At 36.4% G+C, this 12,122-nt stretch overlaps 2 protein-coding genes and 1 pseudogene across 3 annotated transcripts in view; 1 reads left to right on the top strand and 2 right to left on the bottom strand.

Annotated features, from left to right (window-relative positions):
• Positions 1–12,122, bottom strand: part of NRDC (nardilysin convertase) — a 105,298-nt gene that overhangs the window by 90,515 nt on the left and 2,661 nt on the right. The window lies entirely within an intron of this gene.
• On the bottom strand, positions 709–1,185 carry LOC133040313 (ubiquitin-like protein FUBI). Its single transcript, XM_061120036.1, has one exon. It carries the CDS (start codon positions 1,105–1,107, stop codon positions 709–711), a length of 399 nt encoding a protein of 132 aa, XP_060976019.1. The 5' UTR covers positions 1,108–1,185.
• Positions 1,909–2,179, top strand: LOC133040314 (V-type proton ATPase subunit e 1-like; annotated as a pseudogene).

Raw genomic sequence — 12,122 nt, 5'->3', positions numbered from 1 at the left:
AAGCTGGAGTAGCAATATTAATATCAGACAAAATAGACTTTAAAATAAAGACTTAAAAAGGAAGGACACTACATAATGATCAAGGGATCAATCCAAGAAGAAGATAAACAACTGTAAATATTTATGCATCCAACATAGAAGCACCTCAATACATAAGGCAAATGCCAACAGTCACAAAAGGGGAAATCAACAGTAACACTGGGGAATTCCACTTACACCAATGCACAGATCATCCAGACGAAAATTAATAAGGAAACACAGGCCTTAAATGACACATTAGACCAGATAGACTGAATTGACATTTATAGACATTCCATCAGAATGCAGCAGAATATACTTTCTTCTCAAGTACACACACAACATTCTCCAAGATAGATCATATCTTGGGTCACAAACCAAGCCTCAGTAAATTTAAGAAAACTGAAATCGCATCAAACATCTTTTCATACCACAGTGTTATGAGATTAGAAACCAATTACAGGAAATAAACTGTTAAAAAAAAAAACAGACACATGGAGGCTAAACAATATGCTACCAAATAACCATGAGATCATGGAAGAAATCAAAGAGGAAATCAAAAATTACCTCAAAACAAATAACAATTAATTTACAACCCAAAACCTATGGGATTCAGCAAAAGCAATATATTTTTTTTTTTTTTGATTGGTCTAAGTGGCTTTGTTAGAGAAAACCAAGTTTACAGAGGACTTAAGAGTTGGCATTAGGGCCCTTCTTCTTGCCAAAGGTGGGTACAACATTGACAAAGAGCCAGTAGTACTGCATACACCTCTTGGGCTGGCCTGTCATCTTCTTTTTCTCTTGTTTGGCCACCTTGAAAGTCTGACCTCTTACTTTCTCAACACAGGCCAGGGAACCATGGACTTTACCTCCAAGCATGCGGTCAGCTACTTCTAGAATGCTCAGAGCTTCTACCCAACACTGGCCAAGGGTAGCCTCATCTTCTAAGGGCATCCCTGCCACGAGCAGGACTTGATCTTCTGGAGCAATGCCCTCCAACGAGGCTACAGAAGCCTTGATCTGGGCAAGTGTCTCCTGACCAGTTACCTCAAGAATGTGTAGCTCCTGGGCACGGACAAAAAGCTGCATGTTGGTGACTAGACTGCAGACACCACTGCCACTACCACAAAGATGGCATTAAGAAAGGGCAAAAGCAATTCCTAACAGTGAATTTTATAGCAAAATAATCTTAACTCAAGGAATAAGAAAAATCTCAAATAAACAATCTAATCTTACACCTAAAACAACTAGAGAAAAAAATATAAACAAAACCCCAAGTTAGAAGAAAAGATATCATAATGATAAGAGCAGAAATAAATGAAATAGAAATGAAGAAAAAATAGCAAAGAGCAATGAAACTAAAAGCTGGTTCTCTGAGACGACAAACAATATCGATAAACCTTCAACCAGACTCATTAAGAAAAAAAGGGAGAGGACTCAAATCAATAAAATAAGAAATGAAAAAGGAGAAGATACAACAGACACGAGAGAAATACAAAGGATCATAGAAAGCTGTTACAAGGAACTACATGCCAATAAAATGGACAACCTGGAAGAAGTGGACAAATTCTTAGAAACGTACAACCTTCCAAGACTGAACCATGAAAAAACAGAAAATATGAACAGACCAAGCATTAGTAATGAAATTGAAACTGTGATTCAAAGTCTTCCAATAAACAAAAGTCCAGAACCAGAAGGCTTCACAGGTGAATTTTAACAAACATTTAGTGAAAAATCTAACACCTCAAACTCTTCCAAAAAACTGCAGAGGGAGAAACACTCTCAAGCTCATTTCATGAGGCCACAATCACCCTGACACCAAAACCAGAGAAAGATACACACAAAAGAAGAAAATACAGGCCAAGATGGCTACATAGCAAGGTGGCTGGGCAGAGGTTTGCACCTCCCACAGCAACCATGGCGTATACCAGCCTCACCATGCCTCTCATCATGATAAGCATGTTCTGGGGCATTGTCAGCTTGCTGGTGCCCTGGTTCATCTCTAAAGGTCCCAAATGGGGAGTCATCATCACTGTTAGTGATCTGTTCAGTTTGCTGCTATCTCTTTTGGTTGATTGCAATTCTGGCCCAATCCAGCTCTCTCTTTAGACCACAGGTGAAAAATGAAACCATCTGGTATCTCAAGTATCACCGGCCTTGAGAAAGAAGACCTCCTTGCTGGTACTCAGTCACTGATATCAAGGAGAGAACTCCTCTCTAGATGCAAAATCACCTCCATACCCAGACCACCTCCCTTGACTTGCCCACTGTGGCCATCAGTTGCCTTAAATGTTCACCCACATTTGAATATCTTATTCTACAATGCAGTATTTTTTTCTATTACCTTTTTTACATTTTGATAAATGATGTGCCTACTTAATCTAAACTGCGCTGCCTCTGTAAAATGTGTGTGTACTCTTCTGAAATGAAAAACGTTGATCTTCTGAGAAATAAAAATGTTATTACTCTCTTCTCGGAACAGATGGATTTGAAGATGGTGCCTGCCTGCTCACAAAATGAGAATCAGTGAAGTGTTTAAGAACTGTTACATGACAATAAGTCTCCCATGGGGCAGTCAGTAGGAGAACACGTTCAAGGGAAAAATCTGTCCCACAGAATTGAACCAAAGTGTATTATACCAAAATATTTTGGGGATGAATTTCTTATTTCTGCCATCTTTTGGAATAAACTATTTTTCTGCTTTCTATACGGAAAAAAAAAAGATGGTTCGATAGCATCATCAACTCAATGGACATGCATCTGAGCAAACTCCAGGAGGTACTGGAGGACAGAGGAGCCTGGTACGCTATAGTCCTTGGGGTCACAAAGAGTCACACATGACTTAGTGACTGAACATCATCATCATCACTGATAAACACAAAAATTTGCAACAAGATACTAGCAAACAGAATCCAACAACATATTAAAAGGATCAGACATCATGATCAAGTGGGATTACCCCAGGTTTGCAAGGATTCTTCAATATATGCAAACCAACCAATGTGATACATCATATTAACAAACTGACATGATACTATACATGAAGTGAAGTAAAGTGAAAGTCGCTCAGTCATATTCGACTCTGCAACCCCATGGACTATATAGTCCATGGAATTCTCCAGGCCAGAATACTGGAGTGTGTAGCTGTTCTCTTCTCCAGGGCATCTTCTCAACCCAGGGATAGAACCCAGGTCTCCCGCATTGCAGGTGGATTCTTTACCAGCTGAGCCACAAGGGAAGCCCAAGAATACTGGGATGGGTAGTATATCCCTTCTCCAACAGATCTTCCCAACCCAGGAATCGAACCAGGATCTTCTCCTGCATTGAAGGCAGATTCTTTACCAACTGAGCTACCAGGGAAGCCCCAATACTACACACAGAAAATCCTAAAGATGCCACCAGAAAACTACTAGAGCTAATCAATGAATCTGGTAAAGTTGCAGGATACAAAATTAACACACAAAAACCTCTTACATTCCTATATACTCACAACGGAAGATCAGAAAGAAAAATTAAGGAAACAATCCCATTTACCACTGCATCAAAAAGAATAAAATACCTAGGAATAAACCTACCCAAAGACACAAAAGACCTGTACTCAGAAAACTATATGACCCTCCTGTGCCCAGTGCAAGAGCTCCAATAAAATCTCACCTGAATTTCTGGTCTGTCAATTTCTATTGATGGGGAAAGGCCAAGAACCCTGGTCAGTTTATGGCACCCAATATAGGGAAGTGCCCTTCTGAGGCAAGGATCTGGGAACACCCAAACCACAGAATGCAGCTTTCCCATAGGTGACAAGTGCCCACCTTAACCTCTTGTTTCAGTGTCACCACATGTGGACTTCCATGCTGCAACGGGGGTTAAGAACCCATCTGGCAATGCATGGTACCCAAGTTCAATTCCTGGCAAGGGAACTAAGATTTGATATGTCACGCCACAACTAAGCCCATGCACTGCAACTACTGAGCCCAAGCACTACAGACAGTCCGCAATGGATGATCTCACACAATGCAATGAAGATCCTGTGCCACTAAATAAATATTTAAAAAAAAGAAAGAAAGAAAACTATATGCTATTGATGAAATAAATCAAAGACAAGTCAGAGAGAGATAAATATCGTATACTAATGCATACATACAGAATCTAGAAAAATGGTACTTCAGAATTTATCTGCAGGGCAGCAGTGAAGAAACAGACAAAGAAAATAGACTTACGGACATGGGGAGAAGGGAGGACAGGATGAGATGTATGGAGAGAGTAATATGGAAACTTACATTACCAAACGTAAAATAAATAGGAATTTACTGTATGTCTCAGGAAACTAAAACAGGGGCTCTGTATCAACCTAGAGGGGTGGAATGGGGTAGGAGATGGGAGGGAGGTTTAAAAGGGAGGGGATTTATGTATACCTATGGTTGATTCATGTTGAGGTTTGACAGAAAACAACAAAATTCTGTAAAGCAAATATCCTTCAATTAAAAAATAAATTAATTCTTAAAAACTGCATAAAAATAAATAAATTTTAAAAATCATTTTATCTGTGAAATATGGATTTTACTTTAAAGAATCATTAAATACAGAAATAAAATGTCCAAACTCTAAAAAAGAAAGAAAAGAAATCAAAGACAACACAAACGGAAAGACAGACCATGTTCTTGGATTGGAATAATAAAGCTGTGAAAATGACTACACTACTTGAAGAAATCTACAGATTCAATGCAATCTCTATAAATTACCAATGGCATTTTTCACAGAACTACAACAAAAAATTTTATAATTTGTATGGAAACCCAAAAGACCCCAAATAGCCAAAGCAATCTTGAGAAAGAAAAATGAAGCTGGAGGAATCAACCTTCTTGATTTCAAAGTAAAGTAAAGTAGAAGTCACTCAGTCATGTCCAACTCTTTGTGACCCCATGGACTACAGCCTGGCAGGCTCCTCTGTCCATGGGATTCTCCAGTCAAGAATACTAAAGTGGGTCACCATTCCCTTCTCCAGGGGATCATTCCAACCCAGGAACTGAACCCAAGACTCCTGCATTGCAGGCAGATTCTTTACCATCTGGGCCACCTGATTTCAAACTACACTACAAAGCTATAGTAATCAAGACAGTATGATACTTGCACAAAAACAAAAATATAAACCAATGATACAGAACAGAAAACCCAGAGATAAACCTATGCACCTATGCCCACCTAATCTATGACAAAAGAGGCAAGAATATACAATGGAGAAAAGACAATTTCTTCAACAAGTGGTGCTGGGAAAACAGAACGCTTCCTAACACCATACAAAAAAACCCCCAAAACCTCAAAATGGATGAAAGACCAATATGTAAGGCCAGACACTATAAACTCTTAGAGAAAAACATAGGCAGAACACTCTTTGACACAAATTATAGCAGAATCTTTTTCAATCCACCTCCTAGAGTAATGAAAATAAAAACAAAAATAAACAAATGGGACCTAATTAAGCTTAAAAGCTTTTGATAAACAAGACAAAAAGACAATCCTCAGAATGGAAGAAAATATTTGCAATTGAGGCCACTGACAAAGGATTCATCTCTAAAATATACAAAGAACTCATGCAGGTCAATATTGAAATAATAATAATACAATCAAAAAACAGGCAGAAGACATAATAGATTTTTTTCCAAAGACATATAGGTGGCAAACAAACACATGAAAAGATGCTAAACATAACTAATTATTAGGGAAATGCAAATCAAAACTACAGTGGGGTATCACCTCACACTGGTCAGAATGGCCATCATCAAAAATCTAAAAACAATAAATGCTGAAGAGGGTGTGGAGAAAAGGGACTCCTCTTACACTGTTGGTGGGAATGTAAATTGATATAACCACTATGGAGAATAGCATGGAGGGTCCTTAGAAAAACAAAAACTAAAACATGATTGTTCTATGATCCAACAATTGTATAATCCAACAATCCCACTCCTGGGCATATACCTGGAAAAAAACATAATTAAAAAAGATACATGCACCCCAATATTTACTGCAGCCCTATTTATAATAGCCAGGACATGGAAGCAACCAAACTGTCCACCAACAGAGGAATGGATAAAGAAGATGTGTGTCTATGTATATATATGTTACATACAATGGAATATTCCTCAGCCATAAAAAAGAACAAAACTGTGCCATTTGCAGAGACATGGATAGACCCAGAGACTTCCAGAGACTTACAGAGTGGAACAAGTCAGAAAAAGAAAAACAAACATCGTATATTAACACATATATGTGGAATCTAGAAAAATGGACTGTGTGTACTTAGTCACTCAGCTGTGTCTGACTCTTTGTGACCTCCCTATGAACTGTAGTCTCCCAGGCTCCTCTGTCCACAGAATTTTCCGGGCAAGAACACAGGAGTGAGTTGCCATTTCCTACTCCAGGGGATCTTCCTGACCCAGGGATCCAACCTGCATCCCTTGTGTCTCCTGCACTGGCAGGTGGGTCTTTTACCACTAGCACCACCTGGGAATAGATAAGCTTATTTGCAAAGCAGAAATAGAGACACAGACACAGAATATAAATGTATGGATACCTAGGGGTGAAAGGGGGATGGAGTGGGAAGGACTGGGAGATTGGGATTGACATATATACACCATGTATAAAATAGATCACTAAGGAGAACCGATCATAGAGGACAGAAAGCTCTACTCAATGCTGTATGGTGACCTACATGGGAAGGAAATCCAAAAAAGAGGGAATATATGTTTGGATGATTCACAACATTGTAAAGCAACTGTGTGTGCATGTTGTCGCTTAGTGGTGTCCAGTTTTTTGCGACCCCATGGACTATAAGCCCACCAGCCTCTGTTGTCCATGGAACTCCCCAGGCAAGAATACTGGAGTGGGTTATCACTTCCCACTCCAGGGGATCTTCTGGAGGAACATGTCTCCTGAGTCTCTAGCATTGGCAGGAGGATTCTTTACCACTTCACCACCTGAGAAGCCATTATACTCAAATAAAAAAGAATTCTAATGGTATCAGGAATTGATAATAATATATAGAAGCAGGAACTCTGGAATAAATGTAAAATAGTACAACCAATTAGAAGAGTACTTTGGCAATATCTATACTAAAGTTAAAAATTAGTCATTTCACTTAAAGATACCTAAATAAACTCTCAAATGTGTACACAAGAAGTTACATACAAAAATGTTCACTGAAGCACTGGAAATAAATGTGTAACAATCAGAGAAAAGATAAAATTGTGACATAATCAGAAAACAAAATACAACAGAAAATTCAGAATAATCTATATGATCAGAGGTAGGAAAACAAATACACTACAAAATATTCACACAAGATAGTAAACATAATTTAACACAAATAACTAGTATTACACTCATCAGTATGAACAAATCTCAAAAGCAGTGTTAAATAGAAAAAAAAAAAAAGTTGAGACATCCAATGGGACATAATCTCTAGTTACGTATCATAAAACATGTGAAAACAATACCATATACTGCTTATAGATAAATGTATATTTAATAAAAAGTATAAAAATATACTTAGGAATGGTATATGTACCAAATTCAGATAATGGTTAACACTGGAAAAAGAGGGTAGGGAATGCAATAAGAGGGGGCAGTATCCAAAGTGCTTCAAGGGTATCTATTCAGTTTTATTCCTTAAAAAAGAATTTTTTGATCTGAAATGAAAACAGGAAATAAAATTATTTTTAAAAAGGAAGACTGAAAAACATATCCTTATATAACAATCATGCCGGAGAAGAAAAGGATGAAGGGGTTAGAGATGGAAGCAAGGCTATGAGAAATGTACCATTCTAGGCACTGGAGACACAGTAACGAACAAAACAAAGTCCTTGCTCTCATGAACAAGTAAATATATAGTATAACAAATGGCACTAAAAATAAGTGCTATGAAGAAAAATAAAACTGTATGAAAATGCATGGGGGGAACCTAAGTAAAATGATTAAATACAGGGTGCTATTTAAAGCCATAAGACAGGGAGCAAAGGCAGACAGTTAAGGCACTCCAAAATTTAGAGGTCAAGGAGATAAGGAAAAATCTTGCAAATGAGGCAGAAAGAGAACTAAGAACTGTGTTGACCTGGAAGCCAACTGAAAAAAAAAGCATCTCAAGAAGGAAAGAATGATCAACTGTGCCATAAGATACTGAAAGGTCAAATAATAAAAGAACTTGATAACTAACCAATTGTAAAAGTTACTGGTGATCTTGAAAATAGCTATTTTCAATAGCAAAGTGGCAAAAGCCCAGTCTAAGTTTAAGAAATAAACAATGGGAGTAGATGAACTGCAAATTTTGAATACAGATAACTCTTTTAAAAAGCTCTGCTATCTAGGAAATAGAGAAATTTGAGTAGCTGGAAGGGCACAGATCCAAGGGGATCTGAGTAAGCAAACATTTTTCCCAAAGACAGGAACAATTACAGGATATTTGTATGCTCATGGGAATGATGAAGTAAAAGGGGAAAACTGATGATGCAGGGTGAAAGGGGAACAACTGGTAGAATAATTGGTGGTTGGGATCAATAAAGAGGGGATGGGATCTAGTGCACAAGCAGAGAAATGGGTCTTACGTGTATAGACAGTTGATTTATTAACAACAGAAGAGAAGGCACACAAAGACTCAAATAAAGTCCCTATCTACAAAAATTTCAGCATAATAGAGGGGAAAGACAAAGTAGTACTCAGAAAAATACAAAATACCTTGAAAAAATTGCTACAGGGACACACAAGAGTGTAAATAACTCACATGTAGGAGGGGAAGACTGAATGGAGAGTTAAAAGGTTCACAGAGGAGGTAATGTTTGACCAAAGAGTATAGCATGTGCCAAGAATAGTAGCACAAAACCATATTAACAGATGGTAAAGCTGGAAAGTTAAGAACCAAAAAATGGAGGCACATAGACCTTATCTGCCATGGTAAGAGCTTTGCTTAGAAGGAATCGAATGAGAGAACACAATTCATTTATAGTCTAGTTAGTGCTCAGTACTTGCTCAGTAGTATGTTTTCATAAAATAGTATTTAACACAGGGTTACTATAAAGATTAAATGATATTATATAAATTTTTTAATACCTAGTAAGAATCCAACAAATACCAGTTATTTTAGAACAAAGATAATCGGTGGTGGTGGTAATAAAAATATAAAACTTCTGTAAACACATCTCTAGAATACCAAGTGAATTCTTCAAACTACAATCAACTTCCAACCTTTCTGCAAAGTTTAATACCAGTCCAACCATATAACTAAGCCCATCATCCCTGCCACAAAAAAAAGAGAGAAATACACACACACTAGAAAGGGATTATAATCTACTCAGTTTCCTTTGAGTTGGATAGGCTTAATGACTGACTTCGTTCTAGGAACCAGTATGAATGTAAGACCTATGTCAGAGTGGAAGTCCCAGAATAAAACATCTTTTTGTCTGCCAGTTCTCCCGATTAAAGAATATCCTAGGGAAAAAGTCAGATCACCAAAAGTTATCCTACATATCTATCAAATCCATTATGATTGAGTCTACACCCAAAGGATTCAGTTGAGAATAAACAGATTTCTAAGTTAAGAAAATCTGACAATCTAGACTATAAAATGCTAATGATTAAATTATGATATACCTATACCTTGGACTTCTAACTAGACAAAATATATTGAAAAGCACAACAAGAAAATGTTCACACAATTGTTCAATATGGTATTATACCATTTTAAAACTATAAACTAAGACTGAATAGCAAAAAAGAAATAAGGTTATAAAAAACATTGCCAGTGGTTAGTGCTGGATGGAGTAATTGTAGGAAATTAAAAATTTTTCTTATCTAAATTTCCTGCAAGAAACAAATAATACTTTGTCTATTGATCAATCTTTTTTAATTACTAAAAAGTAAACAACTCAACTCTCCACTTTTCTCTAGAAATAAGCTTGCTTAATATCATTTCTAATCATTTCTGTGCATATCTAAACACAGAAAATTATATTTTAGGCAAATATATAATGGGAAGTGTTGTTTTCTGGGGTATTTTTCTTTATAAAAATGGAATTGTACAATATATTTTGGTTTGCAACTGGCCTTTTTCATTCAATAGTAAGCCATGGGACATTTCTCCATACTGATATATAAAACCATTTATCCTTACAGCTATATACCATTTTCACTGTAGAATGGTATAATAACAATTTTTAGCCAAAGAATGGACAATAAAGTTATTGCCAATTTTTTGCTATTACAGTGCTGTAAATATCATTTAATAACTGTGAACATATTAAAACAATAATGGCTAACATCTGAATGCTTATTATATGCCAACTGCCACAAGCTTTTATATGAATTAACATACTACAATATCACTATTCATATTATTATTATTATTTGTATAACACATTTTTTTTCTGTAACCTGCCTATTCATGCTTGTTTCCTCTAAAAATTGAGTTCTTTTTTTAAAAATTGGCCAGGATACAAATTTGATCTAAAAAGTTTCTAGCAGAATATTCCCAGGAGTTCCATGAAAATGTCTGGCATATGGGCATTTATACATTCCACAAATACTATCTGAGAAGCTATGAGTGAGCAAAACAGACTTGAACTCTGGACTCTTAAGTTTTTAGCCTAGCAAACACTGGGTTAATAAGAGGAAAGCAAAAAAGAGTGACCAGGGGAACACATCAATTAGAGAAACACTACACCAGTCAATACACAATTATAATTACCTCTTAAAACAGTCTTGCCTCATCTTGTGGATCTTAGCTACTACTGATACTTTCAGCTTAATCTTAAAATACTGCTTTACTTACACAATTTTCATGCTGAAGAACTCATTAACTTCTCTCTTTAGTATTTCTCAAGTATACCTAACTCATTCTCTACACTATTTCAAACCTTTACCACTAAAGGCTTTCCTTATGTTTCCCACTACTTCCCCTACAACTTTTTAGAGGACCACTTAGGTAGACCTCAGTACCTACTTCACAGGAAAAAGAAAAGTCCCTAATCCTTCCAGAAGAGAAAGAAATCAACACTTGCCAAGCATTTATACAGATCACTTAAAAAAAAAGCAGAAGAGATGTCCTGGAGGTATGATTAACATTTCAAAAAAGCTTAAAACAAATTACACAGAGAAGTACAATTCCACAGGCTATTACTTAATAAATGCAGATTGGTAAACAATTATTTCAAGGTGTTATTTTTAACAAAAAATATTCTAATCAAGTCCACCTCTGGTACTTAATCAAACATTCAAAAGATAAATTATAATACGATGGATGTGAACTGTAATGGATTATGTATAAAGTCCCAGTGAAATACACTGAAAGGTAGGATTAATTCCACCTGGAAAGGCTTCACAGAGATAACATTTGAGCAGGTTCTGGAAGAATAATTCAGCTCTTTGGTTGTACATACCTCCTGTCTACTTCTGGTTACAAAATTCAGAGAATTAACTTTGGGATGGGTAAATCTTTAAAAAGCATCTAGTATCCAGGTTTTCCATCTTCATTTTAAAGTAACAAAATCTTTCCTTTAAAAGTCTAACTGAAAACTTTAGTATATAGAACAGATAAACATGGACCTGCTCTTTTGAAAGAAGAGGAAGTTATTGGAAAACATTGCTAGTCTTAATCAACTCCCTTCACTTTAAAATAAGAAAACTGAGACACTAAGAAGGACAATGATTTGGCAAAAGACCACAAAAACGTAATAAAAAAATAAAAAGACCACAAAAATGTAGAACTGCAACAACTACTCAAAGAATACCTTTTAAGCATTATCTTCTCTTTGAAGTCTTTTTCTAACTTTCTCCCCAGGTTGAGTTTTACCACTTCTCACTTTATTCCTTGCTATACCCAGAACATGCTTCTATTATGGTTTCTATAAAACTCCAGTGCTCTAATTATACCTTTTTAATGTGTCTATGTCCCTCTACTATAGTGGAAGCTCCCTGAAGGCAGGGACTGTCTTAATCATCTTTGTATACCCAGTACCCAGAATAAAATATCATTTATTAAGTTACATTCCAACCACGTCTCGGAAAAGAATTAAAGATATCTCATATCTATGTGTGCATAGCACACAGTAAGACTTTAGCAT

The sequence above is a fragment of the Dama dama genome, chromosome 20 (genome assembly GCF_033118175.1).
Source record: "Dama dama isolate Ldn47 chromosome 20, ASM3311817v1, whole genome shotgun sequence".
In the NCBI taxonomy this organism is placed as follows: Eukaryota; Metazoa; Chordata; class Mammalia; order Artiodactyla; family Cervidae; genus Dama; species Dama dama.
This window is presented reverse-complemented; position numbering and strand designations above follow the sequence as displayed.